We start from the raw sequence: 26,440 nt of genomic DNA on the forward strand, positions 1-26,440 counted from the left end.
ATTCCATTTATATTCCTCACATGAAAAGAAACATGTCTTCACTGATTTCCAAGAAAATCCTTTTTATATGTTTCACTCAAGCTTGCTGCGCTTTGGTGATATGTGTTGTGGGCGATCGACATGTCTCCTGGAGCAGCTTCACTGGCTTCAATAGGAGCTGGCAATTCCAAGCAGGGTGGTGGCGGGGTTGGGGAGGTAGAATTACAACTGGCTGTGGGCTCAGCTACTAATGGGCTTCGCTGCTCCAAACTGTCTCTCAGGCTGAGCCAAGATTTTAACTATTATTGAAATCCATGTAGCAACACCAAAACTTGGATGGGTTGTCCCTACAATTTGTGTCACTGGAATAGATGAGGAGAGGTGTGGAGCCCTAAAATGGCAGGTTTCAATCAGGGTATAAATAACTTGGAAAACCAACAATATTTTCTTTATAGTAGCAAATTGCATTCTATCATTTTGAGCTGTAGAAACAGGAAATATATGTCTTCCTGCTCCCTGCACCCAATTCCTTCACCTTTGTTGTCCTTACTTCATACAATTTAACACATTTTCCATTCTAAACTGAACTTACTAAGTTTTACTGACCAACAGGAGGTAATTCTCATTACTGCAGCAAAAAGATTTCCTAAAATATTACATCTCCCATGGCATTGCTCATGGCAAATCTGACAATGTACTGTTTTATAAGGGACAGGAGCAATATGCCATGTAACGCACAACACACTGCTCTGCTACTGAAGAAGAACTTGCATTTATATAGTATCTTTCATGCCCTCAGGATATTTCAAAATGCTTCACAGCCAATGAGGTACTTTTGAAGTGCAGTGACGTTAAGTAAGCCCAGCAGTTAATATGTGCACAGCAAGTTCCAACAAACAGCAACTTCCCACAAACACCAATGTGTTAAATAACAAATTAATCTGATTTTTTTTTGGTGGTATTTAAACCCATAATCTTCTGATTCAGAGGCAAAAGTTCTTCCACTGAGCCAAGCTGATGTTGTAAAGGGGAAATTAAGGTTGGCAATTTAGTCCTAGAACTCCAACTTTTCAGCCAACGACAGGAAGACGCACAAGAACAGCTCTTCAGATCATCTTTCCTCCTCTTCTTGCTCTTTGAGAAAGTGCTGGCCTCCACAACTAAGATTAGGAACTTGGGTGTGGGGAAGTCACGGTTGCAAGTCCAAATGCCACCACTCTTTGGTGCAGTGCACTGAACAACTAATAAGCAGCTCACCACAGTGTCAATCTGTCCATACTTTCCTTCCCACTGTCTCTTCAAGTAACTCCACTTCCTGCCTCATCCTCTAGGTATAATGATGGTGCAACTTGAGATCATTAACTTCTCCAAAATGCCCACCAGTGTCACACTAATCATCTGTTAGGAGGCGCACAGTGAAATTTGCCCTTCACCCAGGTGGAAATCCCCTGCTACTATGAAGCAGTGGATTTGGCGAAATACAGGCATTTTGAAAAATGTCTATTCCAGTTAGTGTTCAAATTAATGTTTTTATCCATGAAAAGGTCAGGTTTTATAGTGCACCACAGTAAGAGCGGATCAACTGACTCAGCAACATGTCATAATGGGAATTTATGAAGCTGCAAGCACATTACTTTGCAAACATGAATTATCATCAATCCAATCTATCCAGCAACATAAAATATTTTAGATATAGCAAGTGAAATGCTGCATAACAAACAAACTTCTTCAGGGATTCAGAACGGTTGTGAACGGCCCTTGCAGTCAGATTTAAATCCACTTAGGCTAGTTTGATATTGCATATATTATGAAGGCGTGCACTTGAAGGATTTGCCTTTTGGGAATGGGGGAAAAGAGAAGAGGAGCTGTATGTTAGACAATTGGACTTTTCCAACACGGCCTATATTTTTTCCAGATTTAGTTATGAGGAGGTACTAGAGAAACTGGAACTCTTTTCATTAGAACAAAGAAGGTTAAGAGATGTTCAAAATTTTGTGAGGTTTTGACAAAGTGAATTGAGCACTGGTCAGTAAGTTGGCATCCAGATTTAAAATCACCACCAAAAGAACAAGGGGAGAGGTTAGGATAATTTTTTTTATGCCGAGGGCTGTTGAAATATGGAATGCCCCAACAGAAACAGAAACAGTGGTGAAAGCAGAATTCATTATACCTTTTCAAAGGGAAGTGGATAAATATTAGAAAAATATTTTTTTTTAAAAAGGGCATGGGAAAAGGATAGTGGAACGGGACTATGTGGGAAGCTTTTTCAAAGAACTGACAACTGTTCAGTGCGCCAAATGGCTTTGTTCTGTGCTGTAGAATTCTAGGATTCTATTATGACTAATGCCAAGGGATCTTGGTCTACCAGAACAAGCAAACAGAGCCCAAGTTTAATATCGCACTCAAGGGATGTGCCTACCAACACTGCAAGGTGGTATCTAATCTGATCTCTAATATCCACAGCAGATTAAATACATTTTTACATTGTAGACTGATAAGATTTTTACCCTTTGTGATCTTTTTGCTCACATTTCAGATATGAGTTTTACATTGTTGACTATGTTCAAAGCTATTCCAGTTGCACATTTACATCGACCAATACCTGCTCAAGTTAATGTTGCATAAAAAAAAACACTTACAGCTTCTACTTCAGCAGGATCGTACCAAACATTAATGTAAGGATGCTGCAGAGCATCATCCACAGAAATTCTCTTCGATGCATCTATGACAAGCATTTTACATAACAAATCTCTGGCTTGACTTGCTGTAACACAGAAGAGAAACCTCCAGATAAGTATTACACAGATCATAAACCTGAATATCTACAACCATAACATTCATCTTAAAATAAGCACAATGAAAAAAAGTGATTTCAGAATGTAATTATTTTGCTAGTCAGCAATCAGCCAGACACACAGGAATCCAAAAGAGAATCACCAAATGCCTGTAAGCAGGTGCTTTTGACACAAGAGTAGTCATTATATTTGTCAAACACATGCAAAAAAACTAAATGATGTGCAACTTAGAAAGAAGAACAAATTAGCTTGCATTTATACAGTGCTTTTCACAATTTTAGGACATCCCAAAGCACTTCACAGCCAATGAAGCATTTCTTGAAGTGTAGTCACTGTTATAATGTAGGAAAATATGGCAGCCAATTTGCACACAGCAAGGTCCACAAAAATCAGATAAAGGTCACACAGATCTCCTACAAAAGCCCAACTTTTAAGATATTTCATCTGATATTATATCAATGACAAGGCTCAAGTATCACCAGAGTGAATGGGGTGCTGGAAGTTTCAATAGTGGAAACAACGGCAGCAAAACAACAAACGAAACCGATTTAACAGCCCAGTATCTGAAATGTTATATGGTACAGCAGCACTGTGGTTGCTGCTGAAGGCATTCTAATAGCTCAATAATTAAATGCTCAACTAGCAAACAATCCAGAATTTTAGTTCCAGGCCTTTGTACGAACGGTTTATCACCTGGGTGAATTCGGTTACTTCTCAGCCAGGCTATAAAGACTGATCAAACAGAAGTGCAGGGTTTCAACTTCAAGGAGGGGTGCCGGTCACAGTCATGACTGAGACTACAGCACTAAATGTTCACATGGGAAGAAGCCTGCAAGGAGCAAAACCCCCCCCCACAAATCTAAAAAGCACTTTCAGTTCAAGTGTATTTATCGGAGCCCAAGTCCACTGGGGTGATCTATATCAGCTTTGGTAGAAGCAAACTTTATTGTAGTGAACAGCAATATAAATATACTCAGCTATGAAAATAGCCCCCTCCCCACCACCGAGATAGTAAAAACTGCACATTTCCATTACCTTTCAGTTTATTGTGCTCAGAGTCGGCAGGAAAGAGGACGTCCGGAAAGAGTTTCTCAAAACTGTAGCCTGTATACTTGGGCCTGTTCTCAACGTATGTTCTAACTGTAGGCTGCAACTTCTTCATGAACTCAGAGGCTGGCGTTCCTAATTGTTCAATCACTTTGTTCCATTGATCAATATCTAGAGTTAGGTAGCTGAGAAAAATACTGCAGATCCGGCACACAGAAAAACAGCTAAGCTGTTTCAACGTTAGCAAAGTCACATTGAAGTTACTTGAGTAATATATACTTATTCAGAACTTTAAAATATGGATTTTAAACCATAAAATTAAACTGTTAAAGCACTGGACTTAATGAAATATCTCCTTTCTAAAATTAATAGACACTATCCCTTTTTCTTGGCTATAAACAGAATCTTCAAGGTGCTTAAAATGGACAAATAAAAAGCAAAATACTGCAATTACTCGAAATTTATACATATACTTTCTTTTAACCAGTTTGAATGCTGCAGTGTCATTATAAAAGGTTATACAAATAAGTTGGAAATTTCCACTGATTCAATCATCTTAAGTTTACTGTTAGCACCCTTGGAAAGTTGCAACCTGGGTGGTAACCGAATACAGAAATGCACGTGTTTCAAAGTTTACCACAGAAATTTCAATCAACAAAAGGGACAGTGTAGCTTTAAACATGGGTTTGGCTTAAATTCCAACTAAATTACAGCTGCACTTAAATCGGACAAGCCGCAGGCGTAACTAAAGCACCTCCTTCAATAAAAACAGGTGGTGAATGATGTTGGAAAAAAGAGGATCCAATGCAGTGACACACACCGTGCAATAATGAAACAGGACAGATTGAATATCAATAGAGTTTCAATTCAGAGGCTGCCTCTTTAAATTGTAAAATGTTAATACTGACCATAAATGTTTTAGTGCATTACTGTATTTAAGTAACTTTTAAAATGATTATTCATCAGTGAACATAGAACTATATTCATGACAATTTTTTCAGCTAATCTGAGAATGTGATTTGGTATTATCATGTCATTCTGATTAAGCACAACTGTCAGTTTTCTGGTTGATTAATTCCTGCTCGAGGAGCCCATTTAGGCACATTCAATGTGCATTTAACTACTGGTGTCAAGTAGATTAAGTACCAACTGAAATAAATTCACATGCTACATAGTTCCCCTGATGGCTCAACGAGATTACAGTGAGTAGAATGTCACAGCAGAAAGGTCTCAGGTTCAATCCCTGGTCTGTGCAAAGTTCACTGACCTTAGTTAGGGTGTGTATGTGTGTGTGTATACGTGAGCTTATGAGAGAGAGATCGATCCCAGTCTGGGCAGTTGCATGGTTACTATAATTGGTTTCTAGACTCATGGATTATTAATCTTTGCTGGTTATGTGCATGATAGACAGACAGACACTTGTCTGTGATACCCTGGGCCTACAGTAGTCAGGGCTCAACAGTTCATGTGAATAGCAGCCTGTTGGGCAAAGCACTAGCACCTATGGAACTACACCTCAGCGAGAAGTCAATGTCTTCTACGAAGGAGGTGAGGTGAGGAGGGGGAGAAAAAAAAATTCACAAGGTGCTGGCTACCAAGAAGTTAAACCTGATTTATTTTTTTTTAAATGGAAATATTCCATGTTCTCAAATATGTCCTGTGCTCTGACATCTGTTAGAGTTGTTCTGTAATCGGTCAATTGATGTTGCCAAAAAAGCCATGTGGGGAATGGCTTTGACTCCATTTGCATCGCCCCACAATAACATGGCTGCGATCAGAACACACACTTCTATGGAGGGGGGAGATCCGGAACATAGACCCATGTCCTACCATTCTGTAAAACAGTGTACTGGAATTTCAATGCTAAACCTGAATTTTAAATCACTTCATTGTATCAACAGAAATGCAAGATGAATTAATGACACATGCAAGGAAAATCAGATAGTGCTTTAAACAGTCTTAATGTGCTATAAAACTGCTTCATCCATGCAACATCCTAACACAGGAAGGAGAAAACAAGTACGATGACTTGCAAACACATGGGATTCTGGACTACTAAGCTGAACCTTTGAACACTATGCTCAAGGTCAAAGGGAAGGATACGATCTGTACCAGGGAACAACACACCACCTCTGATCATTTCTCCCATGATGCACCCAACTGACCAGATATCAACTGAAAACAAAATGCAATGACATGAAATTAACATGCAGAAATTGGATTCAAAGGAAAAGATAAAACAGACAAACAAGTTGTGATATGACTGATACATTTTGAAGAATGCTGGAGAAAGAGGCTGTTTGTGTCTGGCTCCTGAACAGCAATCTTGAATTACAAGAGTGGATCAAGGTTTACTCAAATCTTGTTCGAAAATGTCAATCTTGTGATTCTTTCCATGCAATCATTAGCTATTTCTTACCAGTGAAGAGATACTTCAGGTTAATGTTTTTGAATGTGGTCATAAAACAGTAACCTGTAATGATTCCCATGAGCAAGTGGAACCTCAAGGCTACTCATCACTAAAAATTAATATGAATTTTACAAAAGAAGTTTCTTTATTGCAGCACTAACATTCTTTTGTTAGCTTCTATGCAACTGCAAGGACCAGACACAGACATACTAGCAATGTAGGGCCACAGGAATACCGATATGGTCACAACAGATTTAGCATAGATGGTCAGTACATATAAACTTGGAAACATCATCAAAATAACCAGCAGAGACTGTATGTCCCATCGCCAGATGCAGCCTCTCCTATAGAGAGATGTGCAATTAAGAAAAAGCTACAGATCCTACCTGGGTAATTTGAAATCAAGGAAGGGAGAGCAATTTAAGTCTTAAAAGTTAAAAAAAAACTGTATCAATTGTCGAGGGCTTTGTTTTCAAATGGCAAAATGCAAGTTGCCTTAACACAACCACTGCAAGCAGCATTAAGGATACAGTCCCTTCCTGGAAAGAGGATTTTGTGACGAACCATTTCTCCCATTATGCACCCAACAGACCATAAATCCACTACAAGTTTGTAGCATAAAAGAAGGGAAAGTTATTTTGTTGAAGCGAGTTTTACCAAAATTATTGTTCAGAATCAAAACACGACAAGTCTTACATGTACTGAGTGTGTGGGACACCCAGAAACATTACACAGCTGAAAATCATATGGCATATTAATGTAGCTCCCAATTCAACTCCCCCCAACTTTGTAACTGTAGCAAATGCAGTGATGACGTTATGTGATGAAGCACATCTACAGTACAGTAGCACATACAGATGGATTAATAAAAAGAACACATTTATGCTCAGCACTTCAGATTCGACGTTACCATAAAAAATGCATTAATTTTACATACTACACCCCTCAATCCATGTGCTCTGGCAGACTTTCCTTTACTATCCATTTTCATTAAGGACTAAGAACCTCTTCAGCATTTGCTGAAAATGACTTCCTTGAATTTCACCAAATACATTTTAGCACAGGAACATAAAGTACAGCACTGTGTAAATGTCAGTTATTAGCATATAGTTTCTGTTGATATTTCTGAAATTCTCTATATAGAAATTACAGAGTATAAAATAATTCATATACTTAAGATATCACTGGTGACATTACTATTTTAAAATGTACTTTTGCCACACAGAATGCTAATGTTAATCTCCCTCATGTTTAAGGAGCAGACAAGGACTCTGTTCAGTCGCTTTCAGGATTAAACACTTTCACATTTCAGCTGGCCCCAAAGACTCATTTCTAGGTTTTATCCTGTTAGTCTGGAATGAATTTGAACTCAGGACCCTGAGGTGAAATGTCCATGTATTTTGTAACCCAGTGCTTGTCCCTAGATTAACAAAAAGTCATCACTAACGAGGAGGTCCTACATGGAGCCATCCAGGACAACACAACTTCAGTAGCTTTGGTGTGGGGTCTTTGTTTTTAAAAGACTGATCGCAAACTCTAGTTTTAAATAGTTGCTGTTTTACTCAAGTCCATGCTGTATGAAATAGGACAAAGGAGTCTGCTAAACATAGATACACTCAAAATTAAATCCACAAAAATGGTCTAAAATTATATAATTCCTTGGTTACTGATCAAATTCCTTCTAAAGGGAATTTTATTTAGTGGCACAATTCAATTAAGGAAAGGAGTAAAAGAGTTTTAAACTAGAAACACATAGCAAATTTTACTGATCAATCGACAGCTACTGCAGAATCTTACTAATAGGAACAATCTTGCAGTAGGTCGGTGTGTCCTATAACCTAATACTCCTTATTCCAACACTGCAGGATGCATCAAGAATTTATCTTCACCTGCTCACATATTCCCATTATTAACTCTCATTAAATCTACATTAGAAATTATTTAAATTAAGCACACAGATGAAAAGACTGGATGAGATTCAAAACCCTTCCTTTGAATTTACAGTCAGAAATGCAGTTGCAGTACTTTTATCCAGAAATGACTCAATAGGATGAGGACATTACCAATTCATTGGATTCAAAGGAACAAGCTTGTCTTCTATCTCTCCGTTTATGCACATACTTTAGTATACACTAACCATTTTCTTTATATCCCATTCCTAGAATGACCTCTGGAGCACGATAGTATCGTGTAACCACATAAGGCGTCATCAGGAAACTAGTTCCTGCTGTTCTTGCTAGTCCAAAATCTAAGATCTTCAGCGTGCAGTCTGCTTTCACTACTATGTTACTTGGCTTCAGGTCCTAAAAGTTAGAAACAAAATCAAGTTTTTATTTGGATGTGGGGGCACAAATTCTACCTATTCCTAACAACATCAAAGTACAAGCGTGCACAAGGAATTGAAAACACATAACTAGCAGTGGAATTTAATAAAAAAGACAAGCACAATATAGTACAGTAATATGACAAAGGGGCCTGGTTAAAAGGGACACCAAAAGGTACAGATGTCAGGCCGGTTCTTGTGGAGTGTGATGTGCAGCCAGATCAGAGTTATACTGCTGGCTGCACATTACTCCCTGCCTAGCAACAAGGGAGCTCTGTGAATGTGTGCAAATGAACATATGCAGAACTCTGCTCACCATCCTGTGAAATTTCAAGGTCAGGACTGTGGGCTGATGCCTAACATAAGGAGGTAAATTTTGGTTTAGAAAGTTCCCATGTGATCCAACAGACTGCCATAAAGTCTGGCTTCAGTTGTGCTCCAGCCCATCTGAAACCCAAGTAATAACGAGATTACCTACTGGAGCTGGTCTTGCATCTCCTGGCTTTAGTGCACTTAGGATTAAGATTGTTTATAACTCTAGAGTTATACTACTGCATTCGCATCGATACACATCCAAACCCACTTAACACTTAATGCAGCAGCACAGAATGTCCCTCGTTCCTAAGCATTCTAATCATTTCTGTTTCACAGGAATAGCTCTCATCAGTTGTACTACTTGTATGTGTTTACTGAGTTACTCCTCATTAATTAATTTTTCTCACAAGTAACAATTGGCTCAGAGAGAGTGTTGCCTGCATTCCTGCTGCTGTGCAGTAATTCTATCTGTTCTACTGGGAAAAAAAAGTAAAAATCATACAACTGATAATTTTCTTTAATATTCACCAAAGCCAAACAACATTTTTTTTATCAGTGTTGTCCAAACACTAGAATTTAATATACAAAGCACAGAGAGATGCTTTATTATCTCAGTGGGAAGGATCTGAGACAGCACTGAGCTGCACTGCAATTAGTTCCTTTCATACTAGAGAAATAGCAAATATTTGAGGAAAAATGTTTTCACCCAGAGGGTGGTGGGGGTCTGGAACTCACTGCCTGAAAGGGTGGTAGAGGCAGAAACCCACATCACATTTAAAAAGTACTTGGATATGCACTTGAAGTGCCATAACCTACAAGGCTACGGACTAAGTGCTGGAAAGTGGGATTAGGCTGGGTGGCTCATTTTGGGCTGGCACGGACACAATGGGCCAAATGGCTTCCTTCTGTGCCGTAAATTTTCTATGATTCTGTATACAGGAAGGAGCGGGGAAATGCAAGAGTAAGTGTTTGGAACAGCTGAAATGATCTCAGGGACTGATTGAACAGGACACAGTGATAAAGCCGAGTGTTGTGTTTCTCCTTTCCTTTCCTATTTTCTCCCTTCTCCTGAAGGCGTGACTACACCATGCAACAGAGAGTTTATCAGAGAAGTAGAAAAGCTACCTTAGCACCTCTAAGAGTCTGAATAGCGGGTTACAGGGGCAGGGTGGGAAGAAATAATTAGAGTGGGAGGAGGCTCGTATGGAATATAAACATCGGCATGGACCAGTTGGGCCAAATGGCCTGTTTCTGAGCTGTAGATTCTATATTATAGACCGCCTTTCACCCATACAAATCTAGAAGGGACACCAGGTTCAACCCTTGTTTGGTGCTAAGTTAGCTGATCTCCCAAAGGGTGCCAGAGTGAACAGGATCGGATTCAGCTACAATATCCCATAGATCCTATAGCCTGATGACACTCACTACTGAGGCCCATGTGAATAATGGCCACATTGTCAGGGTATCTGAAGGCAACCTCTGCCTATGGAACTGTACCTCAGGAAGAAGGGATGAAAAATTGAGAAAAAAAAGGAAAGGAGGAGAAACACAACTCACAGGTTTGATCAATCCTTGTGAAGATCATTTAAGCAGTTTCCAAACACTTTCTCCTACATTTCCCCCATCCTGAAAACAGATGCTAATCATCCAGTGGCCACATGGCACATCAACCAAATGGTCCTTCATATGAATCTAGAAAGTGAACGGTGGTGGACTGATTGTGGATACAGCGCAGCCAATCCTTTCTGTCCACAAACCCTTACAGCAGTGATCATTAGATAACAGTCAGGAAAGGGAACCCAAGTTGTGTTCCCCTTTCTAGCCTAGAATTGGAGCCATAGTACCTCCACCACTGTTTTAAACGCTTCCCTCATCTGTGGGACTTCGTGCCACATGATGCATTTGCATAATAAGCAATGGGGAGCTCTTCCTCCATATTGTGCATTTCCAGAAACTATAAATTTTGGGTCAACAGAAAGATTATTTTCCACTATTCTGGCAACTATTCAGCATTAAGTGTACGCCCAAGGATGCTGCCTTATGGATCTATTTGCTGCAGTGTAATGACCGTGCTTATCTGTTCAGGAACTTTTAAGCTCGGGACTCTTTCAGGTAGGACTTCAGAGGAATAGTTACGGTCAGCTTTCATTTTTTTAAAAATGCAAAAAACAATATGCTGCAATCATAATGACAGCAGTACTGCAAACACTAACGGAAACAATAAGGAAAAGCTGTAAGAGAAATGTTAGTTTTACTCAAGTCAGCTACAGTGCCTTAATCCAGAATCTAATTCATTCTCAAATGACCGTTTGTTGTAGACGCTGTGTGGAGTTGGGCTAGTGACATGTAGAAAGAATCTGACACCTTCTAGCGCAGTAAAGGTCATTCGGAATTGGGCAGAAATAATGCAAGGATTAATAACGTAAGCACTGGTAGAGATCCAGCGTATTATCTAGGAGCAGGGAAGAAATAGAGGCAACGAAGAGAGGCAGAACAAAGTACACCTGTTTCAATAGGATTGGCCTTCAACATGAATTGAAATATGAATTGCATCTATGTATTACATGAACAATAAAATATCCCCATTATCACAGAAGCCAGTCTTCAGCCAATTCAATTCACTCCACGTGATATCAAGAAATGGCTGAGTGCACTGGATACAGAAAAGGCTATGGGCCCCGACAACATCCCAGCTGTAATGCTGAAGAATGGTGCTCCAGAACTAGCTGCGCCTCCAGCCAAGCTGTTCCAGTACAGCTACAACACTGGCATCTACCCGACAATGTAGAAAATTGCCCAGGTATGTCCTGTCCACAAAAAGCAGGACAAATCCAATCCAGCCAATTACCGCCCCATCAGTCTACTCTCAATCATCAGCAAAGTGATGGAAGGTGTCGTCGACAGTGCGATCAAGTGGCACTTACTCACCAATAACCTGCTCACTGATGCTCAGTTTGGGTTCTGCCAGGACCACTCGGCTCCAGACCTCGTTACAGCCTTGGTCCAAACATGGACAAAAGAGCTGAATTCCAAAGGTGAGGTGAGAGTGACTGCCCTTGACATCAAGGTAGCATTTGAACGAGTGTGGCACCAAGGATCCCTAGTAAAATTGAAGTCAGTGAGAATCAGGAGGAAAACTCTCCAGTGGCTGGAGTCATACCTAGCACAAAGGAAGATGGTAGTGGTTGTTGGAGGCCAATCATCTCAGCCCCAGGACATTGCTGCAGGAGTTCCTCAGGGCAGTGTCCTAGGCCCAACCATCTTCAGCTGCTTCATCAATGACCTTCCCTCCATCATAAGGTCAGAAATGGGGATGTTCGCTGATGATTGCACAGTGTTCAGTTCCATTCGCAACTCCTCAGATAGTGAAGCAAGACCTGGACAACATCCAGGCTTGGGTTGATAAGTGCCAAGTAACATTCGCGCCAGACAAGTGCCAGGCAATGACTATCTCCAACAAGAGCGTGTCTAACCACCTCCCCTTGACATTCAACGGCATTACCATCGCCGAATCCCCCACCATCAACATCCTGGGGTCACCATTGACCAGAAACTTAACTGGACCAGCTATATAAATACTGTGGCTAAGATAGCAGATCAGAGGCTGGGTATTCTGCGGCGAGTGACTCACCTCCTGACTCCCCAAAACCTTTCCACCATCTACAAGGCACAAGTCAGGAGTGTGATGGAATACTCTCCACTTGCCTGGATGAGTGCAGCTCCAACAACACTCAAGAAGCTCAACGCCATCCAGGACAAAGCAGCCCGCTTGATTGGTACCCCATCCACCACCCTAAACATTCACTCCCTTCACCACCGGCGCATGGTGGCTGCAGTGTGTACCATCCACAGGATGCACTGCAACAATTCGCCAAGGCTTCTTCGACGGCACCTCCCAAACCCGCAACCTTTACCACCTAGAACGACAAGAGCAGCAGGCACATGGGACCAACACCACCTGCACGTTCCCCTCCAAGTCACACACCATCCCGACTTGGAAATATATTGCCGTTCCTTCATCGTCGCTGGGTCAAAATCCTGGAACTCCCTTCCTAACAGCGCTGTGGGAGAACGTTCACCACACGGACTGCAGCGGTTCAAGAAGGCAGCTCACCGCCACCTTCTCAAGGGCAATTAGGGATGGGCAATAAATGCTGGCCTCGCCAGCGACGCCCACATCCCAGGAACGAATAAAAAAATACGTCAATAAGATGCATATTTCAAAATCAGTTTGCACAAAGTAATATGATCTTGGGAATTATATTCACTAGCAGCAGGCCAAGAATTAGTTGTCAAAAGTCACAGTGAAAATTATCAGTTGGAACATGGGAGTAAAGGCAAGAGTACAGTTTGGGCATCACAGTGCGGCGGTTTCTGTTGCACTACGACATTGAGGTTAGTGTGTAAGCAGAGGTTGATGCCAGTGATTTCCAAGCAAATCGCACTGGAGCGGAAGTGAAACCCTCAGCAGCTGGGGTTTTCACGGCTGAACGACAGATACCACAGCACAGTGTAGTTGGGATCGTAGCTGTGGGAGAACCATCACCACACGGACTGCAGTGGTTCAAGAAGGCGGCTTACCACCACCTTCTCAAGGGCAATTAGGGATGGGCAATAAATGCCGGGCTCGCCAGCGACACCCACATCCCATGAACGAATATTTTAAAAAAAGTGGATCGAGGGCATGGCTGGAACTTTGCTGACAAAATAGATAAAAATGGAAGTATAAGTTAAAAAAAAACTTTCAATAATTGTTTTTCCCTCCTGGGGAAAAGGTGTAGGAAATCATCTTAGTTGCTCGTCAACTTAACTGTTATGTATGCACACATCATGATTCAATAACGTCAGTCTTCATAGTGATTTAAACCCAGAAAGCAAGATTGAGTTTTGGATCAGCCAGCTGTCCAAACTCGAAGCTATCTCAGGAGTGATCTGCTCTCATTCACTTGGTGTGCTACAACTGCACCTAACAGTTCAATGGCTGAGTCTGTACTCTGCTGCTCCGTGGATAATCAGCAACACAGGGACACCATTTAATGCCATTCCTCATTTAAAATAATCGGGATCTCCTTTCCAACCCATAGGAAACGGCACCCTCCAGTAGATGGCTTATCCTTTAATAACCAAGGGTTAAATATAATTGTATATTGCACAGTGTACAATGATAGAAGAGCCTCTCCCCCAAAAGAAACTTCTGTCGAAGTCCACAGATAGTTTGTAAAGTGACTGCAAAAATAAAATCGGCTTAATAGCAGGCACTGTGAATGCTTTGATACAGCCTCAAAGCACTAGTCCTTGAATTTTTCTAACAGAACTATTCAGTTCATCTACCATTATTCTGCTTTACCACATAGAAAACCAGAGTGTCCCAGGCTGCTTTTCTACATTATCAGCAAACTTCAAGTTTCCATTGAGTTGTTACTGAAATGTAGTTCTGACAAACAAACCAGTGAGCCGCTCCACAGAAAGGCACTGAACAGGCATTAATTGCAATTCAACTTAGAAAGACTGTTATCTTTCTGTTTCTCAAGCAGCTGTCAGTTCTGTGTTACTTCATTTTGTCCCACATGAACCCCCACACACTGATTGCAGAGCACAGATTGTGCTTCAAACAAATGCATGCACAGTCCAGTTTCCCATTTTAGAACTGCTGCTCTCCTTGGTTCTTTGGACATATAGTGGAGTGGTCACCTTTTGACACAACAAAGATCTGCTGTGCTGAGAAAGCTATTGATTGATCAGCGAATCTGCAAGGCTGTAGCTCCCCCAAAATTATTCCATCAACAGAGACTTGTACTTTTTATCCCCCCTGCATTTCAGATTGGCTGCTGACAAACTTGGAGCCATTTTGTTTAGAAACTGGGAGATTAAGTTCAAGGCCATTTTGATGCAACAATTAAATATACCCCTTAGCTGAATTTTAAACAGATAACACAAAGTATAATACCAATGAGATTCATTTGCATAGCAACACTTAAAAATAATAAACTACACTTTTCTGGTTCTTATTCTCCAAACACACAATCTGCAAAGGAAGCTCTCGTTAAAATCTTTGAGGCAAGAATAAGCTTGGTATTTTAAATTTTTCCAATACCAATGTCCTTCATGACTGTAAACCAGTCTGGCCCATTATAGTATGTATAACTAAAACCTCAACCTACGTTAATTTCAGCTTCTGCGCTGAGGGAATGCTGTAATTTTTTGTTGAAAGACCAAGGTCAAGCATTTTGACTTGCAAGAAAAAGTGGAGATCAGAATTCAACTCACTACTGTAGGTGTGTATTTCAACAATCCTGTAACAAGCAAGAACCATGACCTCCCCTTCCCCCTGCCCCCACATTTTCAAAACAAGTGCACCACTGTTGGCTACAAAATACATTAATCCAATATATAATACAACTGAAGAGGAGGGAAGTAAACGTCTTTGCTTTTTTTAATTTTCAAACAGTAAATCTGTTCCAAAGCAATAGGTAATCACTTTAGATAACCCTAAAAAGTCGTTTGTTTCTATAGAAAACCTGCTTCCTTCATCAGACATTTTTCTTTCCTTTCTTCAGCCCTGCATTTTCCAATTTGTTTTCTCCTCGATTCCATCATTGTGAAAGCAACACTGTCTTGCTCCAAGAGCTCTTGCAATATTACTGAAAACTAGCCATTATCTAGAGCTCAAGTGTGTCTCTAGCTGTCAAATAATTCTACCATCCTTCCTTCTCTGTGAGGAGGGATTGCACCTCCCTCCATCAGTCTTGGGGTAAACATTCTATGTGGAGAAACAGGTACAAACCTGCAGCTTGGGACTGTGTCTTCACAACACACTGCAACACAGCATTACCCAAAATATCATTGCTGCCACTGGCTGGTTTCCTGGTGAACTTAACTAGTTCATTCTAGATTTAGCACAATACAAAATTCAGAAGACTCAATAAACATTACTGACCCGGTGTATAATTCCAGCTGAATGAAGGTGCTTGATGCCACACAGCATCTGATAGAGTAGATAAGACATTCGCTCGTGGTCCAGCTCCATCTGAATCACCTGACAGAGATTGGCATCCATGAGCTCCATCACTATGTAACTGTCAGCAAGAAGTCATTCAGGGAAAAAAAAAACATTTATATGTCATTGATGGACAAAAGTAATGATGCATCAGAAAATGAGAATATACTGTTTTGTTTAGTATTGAACTATTGTCTCCTACATAACAGTAACTGCAAACTAATTCATTGCACATGAAATGCTTTGGGACATTTTGGAAAGGTGCGATAAGGTGCCATATAAATGTACATTTTCTTTATACTTTAATGGTGAAGAAAATACTTACACATCTTGAAATTCCTCAAGTGATTTTTGTGGGGTAAATACATTCAGCAAGCCAATTATCTGGAAGAAATTGAATACCCTATGGTTAATGCAACAAACATGTCCATTCTGTGATAATTCTAATTTTATTGCTGTTGCATAGTCTATAATAAAGGAAGAGAGTTGTTAAATTGCATTGTTAATAGTCATTAAGAAAACTGGCAAGTAGAATATATCACATTTGCATTTGCACTTCTCAAATTAGCATGTGAATTAGTTAGAAAAATTAAGTTGAATCAAGAAAGTTGGGGACGGTGGAGAACAGCCCTATATAAGAAAGTCCAGCCTTATCCTGTCAGAAAGGACAAAAAACCTGAATAGGCAAAACAAGATTTTTGCCGGGGTTGGGGGGGGTAGAATTCCATAGCAGTATCCTATTACTAAAACTATATGAAGCTTTCAAATCTTTCACGTTGAAAAGCTTTAAAATAATCATGGGACAAACAGAACTTCAATCTGGTTAAAAAAAAACAATGTGCTTCGATGATTTCATGCAACCTACAGAATGTCTTTTCAAGCTGTTGTAAAGGTGAATATTAACAGCTGATGTCAATTCATTTCAAAATCAGGTGGGAGCAAGCATTATTGACAGGAGAAAAATATGATTCACATCTGACTTGCTGCTTCTATTATATGTTTTTATTACAGTGGGCCAGCGATCCATTATTTTGCTGTTCCAATAATTCCGAACCTCAAGGCAAAAACAGAATTTATATTTTTAAAATGGTGATTAATGGCCTCGTGGGAGAAAGGATGCCCGCTGTAGTTCTAAAACATACAGATAAAAAGGTCTCGCCTTTGAATCCTGGTCTATGCCAATTTAGCTATACTCAGCTGAGACAGAACACAGGCCTCAGCTTTCCTGAGTTGGGGGGGTGGTGGGGGGGAGAAAAAAATTAACAGAGTTCCTTCTTCTGATTGCAATCCACGACTTCTGCCAGAAAGCACAAATGCGCAAAATGTCAGGTGAGAACAGAATCTGGCTCAGTAGTGTTGGCCCCACAATTGAATATTCTGTTAACATCATGATCTAGGCTCACACATGCAGATCGCCACTTGGGTGAGTTACTGTATAGCTACAGACACCCCATGGAGCCATACCCAGTAATGATCAGGCACTTTCAGGATGGGTTTAAAAAAAAAGTTATTCTGTCCTGCATACTTCCTTGAGCAAAATATTTACATATTAAACATCAAAGCCTTTGTCCTTTGGGGTTATTTAGCACACCATTGGGATGCGGTTGGAAATGGATTTCCCTCCGTAACTCTGAGTCTCTGGAAATCAGAAGAGAAGGTTCAGCTATTCACGATTACCAGTTTAATTTTGAACACTGCTTCTCATACAGATCAACGTAGGGGTTTGCTTGTGTTTACAGTTTGTGCTTTTTTCATGTAACTTCAGCATTAATCATTCTCGGAGGACAAACAAAGTCAAAATTAACATTTTCCAGAAAAATGGCAAATTTGACTGCTCACTTTTTATGGATGAAGGCCACAGAAAGATGAAATCGTGCATCTACATATATCGCTCTAGGATAGGAGATGCACGAGATTTTTGACTATGGTTCTCAACTCATTCAGGCACGACAAAGAATCTCCTCCAAGGTTTATTCCTGGGAGACTAGACACATTGAATCTTGGCCTTTAATTGTAACCCCAAACCTAAACTTCAGGATGCTATTCAAGAAATGCCACTTGTCATCTTATGAAGTGTTAAGTTAAATTCCTGCATTTAATTCAGCATTTCTCTTCATTTAATAATCTTACTTTGTAGAATGTTAGAAGCTTCCAGGCCCTTCACAGTACTGGAGTTAAAAATATATAATTTCCCCATGAAATCTTTTGAATTCAAACAGCTGATTATACAGCATAAATATTAGGTGAACGGGAAATATTTAAAAACAAATTGTTGAATCCGAGATGGCTTGTCGGCCTGGAATTTCTTCCTTCCACCCGAAGTGCTTCAGGACAGGACTTCTGCTCCTAGCCCGATCCTGACCAATTTTCCTGGGTCCGAGTCAATTTTATATACAGGGCAGTCTCTCAGTGATATTTCTGTTCTGCCGAGGGAATGTGTCAATGCAGCACTGCAAATGGGGCAGGATAATAGGGTATGGTGGCGTAGTGGTTATGTTATGGATTAATAATCCAGAGGTCTGGACTAATAATCTAGAGAATGCAAGTTAAAATCCCACCATGCCAGTTTGAGAATTTGAATTCAGTTTTAAAAAAATTGGAAATAAAAAGCTGGTATCAGTAAAAAATGACTATGAAGCTGTTCGGATTGTTGTAAAAACCCAACTGGTTCACTAATGTCCTTTAGAGAAGGAAACCTGTCACTCTTACCCTGTCTGGTCTATTTGTGACTCAACAACAATCTTTAACGTAGTAAAAACGTCCCAAGCCACTTCACAAGAGCGTTATCAGACAAAAATTGACACCGAGCCATATATATATATATATATATAAATATTCGGAAGGGTGACCAAAAGCTTGGTCGAAGAGGTAGGTCCCAAACAAATGTGATTGACTCTCATTTAAGCAGCCTAGCATGCCGCACAGTTAAAGAAGGCACACCACCTTCTCAGAGCAACTAGGGATGGGCAATAAATGCCATTATTGCCAGCAATGCCCATATTCTGTGAATGAATAAAAAAAGGATGAACATTAAGACTGACTGAATTGTGAAGAGCTTTGAAGCAGACTAGAATCAGTATTTGAGTAATTTGGTATGGCAGAGAGAGAGAGGTGGCCACTTAGCTTTCAACCAGCACTCCTGCTCGTTGCAAGCCCCACCCCCTCCATCCCAATGTAAAAAGAGAGGTTCTAATGGAAGGACTCAATGGTCAACAACTTTGAAGGATAAAGTAACATATCAGAACCGCTTACATTTTTATGGTTGACACACTTCATGAGGACTAATTCTCTGTAAGCCCTTTTTGCATGGGTCTGGTTTTGGAATGGTCGGCTGAGTTTCTTGATAGCCACATTCCTGTCAAGAACTGCATCGTAGGCTGCACTATAATAGGAGAATAAGATGCCCAGAAAGATTGTGTAAGAAACAGCAACATAGAGAAACATACTTGACTCAAATCTGGAAGTTTTGACTTGCTTCCATTATTAAAACATTCATAAAATGCACTTACGAACAGTGGACATTATGAAGGTGTACTGATGCAGAATACCGAATTAACCACACTAAAGAGAATAAAAATTGGTTGTTGTACTTTGAAGCCTTCTAAAGTTTCAAACAGCTCTACAATTACAATTCTCATATAATTGTACACTGTATGATTGAAAGAGAACTCACTTATCAAAATTGCTGTATTGTATCTTTGTCACAAACTCTTGATAGACCAAAATACCACAAAATTTAATAACCGACTTAAGTTAGCTGTATTCTTAAAATAGTTCCTTTGTCTGTGTGTAGGAAGAAAAACAATACGGGAATACCACCTGGACATAGCTATTGTTTTCAAAGGAAAGTGGGCAGCTTTTGTTGGCAGGACTGTTTGATCATAAACTAAATAGATCAAATTAGTTTGACTAGTACCTGAGACTTGAAACAACGACGTTTGCGCATTTGCAACTGTGGGAGACGATGAACTCTTTCTCTCAAGTGCTGAAACTATCAAAGGAACTTGCAATAGGCTTTTTTGTTTCAGGCCTTGCCCAAGTAAACAACTAATGCCAGCTAAGGTGCTGCTATTTTTACACCTTATCTATTTGAGTGGTAGAAATAAACAACACTCGGATTACCAGAAATCTGAGAAATAACCTGGTAGTTATTTTGCCTGCCAAAAATACTTCTGGATAGCTGTCTTAGTTTGTTTGCCTGTATCCACACTTGTGGTAGTGGAAGGGGCTCTCTGGAGCTGAAATGTCCATATTACACTCACCCAAGCTCAGTTAAATGATTCTGAAAGAACACTAACATCTTGGACTTTGTTGTTTTTGGTACAGTTTATTGCGCAATTCAAGCATTTTATTATTGGTTTCTACGTAATATTGCCAGTAAATAAATTCTACTATTTTATACTGCATACTATGGTCTAGCAGCATGGTGGTTCCTGTCTATCAGAGAGGGCAGATGTGTGTGGCGGGCAGGCCGCACAATCTCCTGTGCGAAAGACTGCAATAAAAGGGTAATTGCTAGGCATGTGGCACTAAGTTACAAATTTCAGATGGCAAGCGATGTGGGTTCGGTTATGGAAGCTTTCTGCTGTGAACATAAATAAGAGATAGGAACTGTAACAGATATTTTTGTAAATCAGTTGGGGGAAAGAATTGCCGTAGCAAATTAATCTTGGGCAAAAACTATTTCTTCTACCAATCTGACTTGTGCTACAAGCCGTAGCAAGTAAATGGGGAGAGTGGCACATTGAAGTGGTGGTCCTCTGTGAGCACTGCTCCCCCAGAACCATTTCCAAAACACCGATGTATCAGTTGTCCTTTTTTGTACCCCATTAAATTTAACGTGGGACAACACTCATAGGAAAAAGGATGAACCTAAGCAATAACACAATTGTATTCTATAATAGCTTGCGGTAAGTTCATTGGAAATTCTTCCTTTCTACTTGGCTCATTTTAAGGCAAACGCTGCTTGCTTGTTCTGGTGCATCAGTTCTATGTTGTGTGCAATGTAAAACTTAATCTGCATAATCACACAGACTTACTGTTGACCAGAAATCAGCATTAATTAATGCAGCTACTTTCAATGCTGGCTGCATCATTTCTAACCTGGTATTTCCTCCTTTATCAATTTGCTATCAAATAAAGAGCACTGTAAGAGCAAAATATTGTTACTTTAAAAAATAAGGAATGAATGATTTAATAAAGGGAAAAACCATAATCCCATTCAGAAAACAAGTGAGGTGGCAGATCTGAATTAAACACTAGAGAGGCGTTATCTAGACTGTTTCAGTTCTCTGTGCGTCTGTTCTTGCCTTGATGTGATTGAATGCGGATGTCAAAAACTGCTAACTCACCATACAATCCCCTGTGCTCCCGAACCAATGGGTTTCAAGTTCTGATAGCGCTTCAGGACGGTGAAGGTTGAATCCCCAACCTCTACACTGTAGAACTGGTTGTCACGTTTGTTTCTGTTCATGATGTTTGAATTAGTTTGACAATATGCATCCACATATAATTGTTTCCCTCCAACCTGCAGGGTTTAAAAATATAAATACTTCAAATAGAATAAGGAAATAGTTTAAATTGATGAAAAAAATTAAATTGATAGGACATCACACTTGTTATGGGCTTCCTGTGAATCCTGAGGCAAGTTTACAGTAGTCAAGACACTCCAACTGGAATTGAAGCTATCAGACTAATGTGAAAGACTAGACTGGCTCCTGCAATGGCTCAGCAGGTTCACATAATGAGCAGCAGAGCTACACACACATCTTGAAGATTTCAGCTTCGATCCTCAGACTCGTGTCCAGCGTCCCGACTAATATCACAAACAGTGAAGAATATTTTTGTATTTCCCCTCCTGTGTCTTTAAAGTTGGGAAATGCAATTGGGAAACATAACTAGAATATATAAAAAATCTCACACCTGCACACACTTATCTACAAAACCTTACTTCTTGTTGCCATGTTTTTGTCACACTTTTGTGTCAACTTTTTCTATTATAAATTCCTATGTCCTCAGAGATAATGGAAACTGCCTAGCTGTCAGTGAACAAGCTGAAATCATGAGCAGGGCTCGCCGGCTCGGCAAGCGTTTACAGGCAGTTCAAACAAAGCAAGTGGAGTGTCATGCCCAGCAGTAGCCGGCAGTTGTTTTAACATTTTCTTCCTCCTTCACCAAAAGTCTGAAGAACAGAAGTACGGTAATAATCAAAAACACTGTAATTACACCCTCTCACCAGTGGTGGCGATGTAGCTCTTATTTTGCAGGTTTCAGCTCCTCAGCCTGAACTGCAAAGAAACTCCTCTGCTCCAATCAAATTGCTGTCCAATCTATTTCAGTATAAATAATGATATAAAATCAAAATATGTAAAAACAAGGACAGACTATAACTTTAAAATGGGGACCGAATAACATCTGTGCACCCTGCCTTCCACATTTGGGCTTAACTCCATGTGCAACACTTCAAGATATCGACAAGTAATAACTAATTTGTGTATTTATTTTGTATCATATGGCAAGAAAAGTGATTAGCAATGTGCAAGTAACCAAGTCCAGATTGGTGAGCTAGTGCATGCAGATGACTGACTCACTCTTGCCACTCTACAAGGTACAACAGGCACCTCTACAACTTTAAATCTAAGGTCTGCAAAGCTTACATGTACACGTCTCAAGGCCAGCCTGAATATCCATCACCAGATCTGGCTATGCCACCTCAGATGACATATCTCCTCCCTCTGTTATGGCCAAATCCTGTGACTCCAGAATTATTCTGGAGGGCAAACGCAATCCCAAACTCCTCCCCTTACCCACAATCCACATTATTTGCATTCCTGCCCCTGCCTACACATTCCTCAACTCTGCAATACCCAAAACACATGGATTTCTTGTTTCCAAAACTGAGGCTATTGGCTCAGTTGCCCTGGTCTCCTCTGGCCTCAGGGCCGACAATATGAAGTGTTCTTAAAATACAACGGAGAGACACATTGCAGATAGCAGGTCCAAAGACATACTGAAAATATTTACTGCAGTGTAGATGAGAACATAAAATTACAAAGCGATATTGATAGATTAGGTGAATGGGCAAAACTGGCAAATGGAATTCAATGTAGACAAATGTGAGGTCATCCACTTTGGATCAAAAAAGGATAGAACAGGGTACTTTCTAAACGGTAAAAAGTTAAAAACAGTGGATGTCCAAAGGGACTTAGGGGTTCAGGTACATAGATCATTGAAGTGTCATGAACAGGTGCAGAAAATAATCAAGAAGGCTAATGGAATGCTGGCCTTTATATCTAGAGGACTAGAGTACAAGGGGGCAGAAGTTATGCTGCAGCTATATAAAACCCTGGTTAGACCGCACCTGGAGTACTGTGAGCAGTTCTGGGCACCGCACCTTCAGAAGGCCATATTGGCTTTGGAGGGAGTGCAGCGTAGGTTTACTAGAATGATACCCGGACTTCAAGGGTTAAGTTACGAGGAGAGATTACACAAATTGGGGTTGTATTCTCTGGAGTTTCGAAAGTTAAGGGGTGATCTGATCAAAGTTTATAAGATATTAAGGGGAACGGATAGGGTGGATAGAGAGAAACTATTTCTGCTGGTTGGGGATTCTAGGAGTAGGGGACACAGTCTAAAAATTAGAGCCAGACCTTTCAGGAGCGATATTAGAAAACATTTCTACACATAAAGGGTGGTAGAAGTTTGGAACTCTGTTCCGCAAACAGCAATTGATACTAGCTCAATTGCTAAATTTAAATGTGAGATAGATAGCTTTTTGGCAACTAAAGGTATAAAGGGATATGGGCCAAAGGCGGGTATATGGAGTTAGATCACAGATCAGCCATGATCTTATCAAATGGCGGAGCAGGCACGAGGGGCTGAATGGCCTACTCCTGTTCCTATGTTTCTAAGTGGGCTCTAAAGCTTTTTGAATTATAAAAGTGAGATGTGTTACAAAAGGATCCTTTAAACTGCACTATTTGAATAGAGCAATGCTGCTTCTAAAGGTTGCATCTGCTTTACTGCACCATTTTCAGCTGGTTCCAATAGATGGTGTTTAAATAAGACAACAAAAAATACCACTTCATATTCCTAAGTACCTGGCGGTACACTGTTAAAAGCACCTTCGGGTAAAACACTACAAAAGCTAGAAATCCAACATGCAGCATTGGGGCTTTCAAAGAATGTTAACAGCTGCAGGTATAAATATACCTCTTGAATCTACAGCAATTTAACAAACAGGCTGAACGATAATGGATGGCTGTCAGCATAAAAAACGGGATCTCAATGTTCAGCACTCAAAATCTTCTTGCGAATGATACTGAATGCGTTCTCAAGTCATAAACCATACAGCACAGACAGAGGCCATTCAGCCCATGATGCTAGCATCTGCATTTTGTTACAGCAGTCGAAAACCAAAACCAACCTGCTCTTTCCTCATACCCTGTATCTTCCTCTGCTTCAAATAGGTATCTACATATCTCTTAAAAGATGCAGTGGCCTTTGCTTCAACTACTCCCTGCAGCAAAGCAATCCCTGCTCCAACAACTATCTGCATAAAGACATCGCTCCTAACCTTGCTCTTCATTCTCCATGACCATTTTGAATTGATGACGCCTTTCTGGCAGGCACTCTGCAATTCTACGTGTGGAAGTCTTGAGGAGTCACTGAAAACGGAAGGAAGTAACTGTGTACCACCATGTTGCTGGCATGAGAAAGGTCTCAAATAGCAGAGACCATGGGCTCGATTTTACCACCCGCTATCGGGTGCGTTCTCGGCGGGGGGGCCCCAAAAATCGCGAAATCCAGGAGCGGGACCGGATCGTGCCTCGATCCCGCCCACTTCCATGTTCCACGCTAACGCGCCGGTGTGCGCGCGCAGCCCCCGCTGGTGGGAATCCCGCAGGCAATTAAAGCCAGCGGGATGCCACTTGACAATATTTAGTTTCGTATTTCAGGTCATTAACTGACCTGATTAAGGGACTATGTGGGATTTTTGATCAACATGGGACTGTTTCCCACACTGGGGGAAACACTTCCAGCTCGAAGGGATGTGTTGCAGCTGTCAGCCTGTGGCAGCTGCAAAGGTCCATTTGACAGGTGGGGGGGGGGGGGGGGGGGGGGGGAGACCCTCACCCATTGCAGGAGGCCACTCTGTCACTTGGGACAAAGTTTGGCCTCCACCACCCTCCTCCTGACGGTCAAAGTCACCAACCTGCACACTTACCCCGGGGTCCGGAGACATGTACCTACCTTGCGGACCCCCTCAGATGTACATCTTCCGGATGGGGGCCGCCGTAGCTGCAGTCATGACCTCCTCGGAGGGCGAACAGTATCACCAGCCTCACCATCCACGCCGTCCACCTCTGACACGTGGAGCTCCACAACAGAGTGCTGTGACACATCCACCTGTACAGCAGGAGGGAGGGCTACCGCAGAGAGAGATGCGTCGCAGAGGGCACTACCATCGCAACAGGTTCCACAGACCGAGGCTCAGCCTCCTGGACCTCTCTGAGCAGCAGTGCACACGGAGGCTCAGAGTCACTCGACATGTAGCCGTGGACATCTGCAGCCTCTTTCATGCCGAGCTGCTCCTGGCTGGCCCGTGCACCATCTTCCTACCTGTCGCTGTCAAAGTCACCACTGCCCTCCCGAACTTCTCCTCCGCAGCCTTCCAGGGTGCAACCGGGGACATCGCTGATGTCTCTCAGTCGTCTGCGCAGAAGAGCCCTGCAAATACACCTACACCCACTCTGCAGTGACACAATGGGTGGCATCAGTGGTGGGTCCTCATAGTGATACCCAGGAGCGGGCATTATTGCACAAACCGGACAGGATTCGCGAAGACATGGCAGTAGTGGTGCCAATATAATGTGTGATGTGAGTTGTTCTGAAATTCAATATAAGTAACAACCATGACAAACCCTCAAACACCCTTGTGCATCCCCTTCATGCTCATGACACGTTTGCCTTACGCTGCCTACTGCACATATGTGATGCATGCCCTGTGGCTGCAGCACAGGTGGTGGCAGGTTGAGTGAGGCTGGCCGTGAGAGAGATGCATGAGAGGGTGAGTATGGGATAGAGCCATGAGATTGTAGGAGGATTGGGTTGCGTGGTAGTGGCGGGGTGAGTACTGGCGAGGTGAGTAGGTGCAGGTAAGATGAGGATGGGGTTTGAGTGGGTATGAGGGGTGATGTGACAGAGTAGTGTTGGCAGTGCCGAAGGAGATGTGGGGTGGGGGCGGTGATGTGGCAGACGGAGTGTAGGGGAAGGACTACGTGTACTCACTGGGCTGCTCCATGCAGTCATCTTTGCTATTTGTTGCAGCATCTGTCAGTGGAGGACTGCCCCTTTAAATAGAGCGCCTCCAGCTGACAGATCTTACTGCGCATGTGCAGCCCGCCCGACGCGCAGATCAGCAGCGGGGAACCCGGAGGAGCAGGTAAGTGGCTCCAATTAGTGGTTTGCCTGCTACGATCGCGCGGGAAACCCACTAATTTCACCGGGCGCGCTAGCCCATCCGCCGAGAACCCGCAGCCCTGCTAAAATCGGACCCCATATATCAGAATCAA

At 41.5% G+C, this 26,440-nt stretch overlaps 1 protein-coding gene across 4 annotated transcripts in view; it reads right to left on the reverse strand.

Annotated features, from left to right (window-relative positions):
• Positions 1–26,440, reverse strand: part of LOC137304138 (mitogen-activated protein kinase 8) — a 103,738-nt gene that overhangs the window by 14,951 nt on the left and 62,347 nt on the right. For 3 of the 4 annotated variants that reach the window (XM_067972628.1, XM_067972630.1, XM_067972629.1), the window contains exons 2-9: positions 21,218–21,393; positions 19,119–19,248; positions 16,192–16,250; positions 15,807–15,945; positions 8,369–8,534; positions 5,925–5,996; positions 3,810–3,992; positions 2,619–2,743 (exon numbers count right to left, since the gene is read on the reverse strand). In XM_067972628.1, the coding sequence (XP_067828729.1) occupies positions 2,619–2,743; positions 3,810–3,992; positions 5,925–5,996; positions 8,369–8,534; positions 15,807–15,945; positions 16,192–16,250; positions 19,119–19,248; positions 21,218–21,339 (996 nt within the window). In that variant the 5' untranslated portion in view covers positions 21,340–21,393. Of the gene's footprint in view, positions 1–2,618; positions 2,744–3,809; positions 3,993–5,924; positions 5,997–6,761; positions 6,834–8,368; positions 8,535–15,806; positions 15,946–16,191; positions 16,251–19,118; positions 19,249–21,217; positions 21,394–26,440 lie in introns of all 4 variants that reach the window. The other variant, XM_067972631.1, reaches the window with a different exon arrangement.

Source organism: Heptranchias perlo, chromosome 36 (assembly GCF_035084215.1).
Source record: "Heptranchias perlo isolate sHepPer1 chromosome 36, sHepPer1.hap1, whole genome shotgun sequence".
Lineage (NCBI taxonomy): Eukaryota > Metazoa > Chordata > Chondrichthyes > Hexanchiformes > Hexanchidae > Heptranchias > Heptranchias perlo.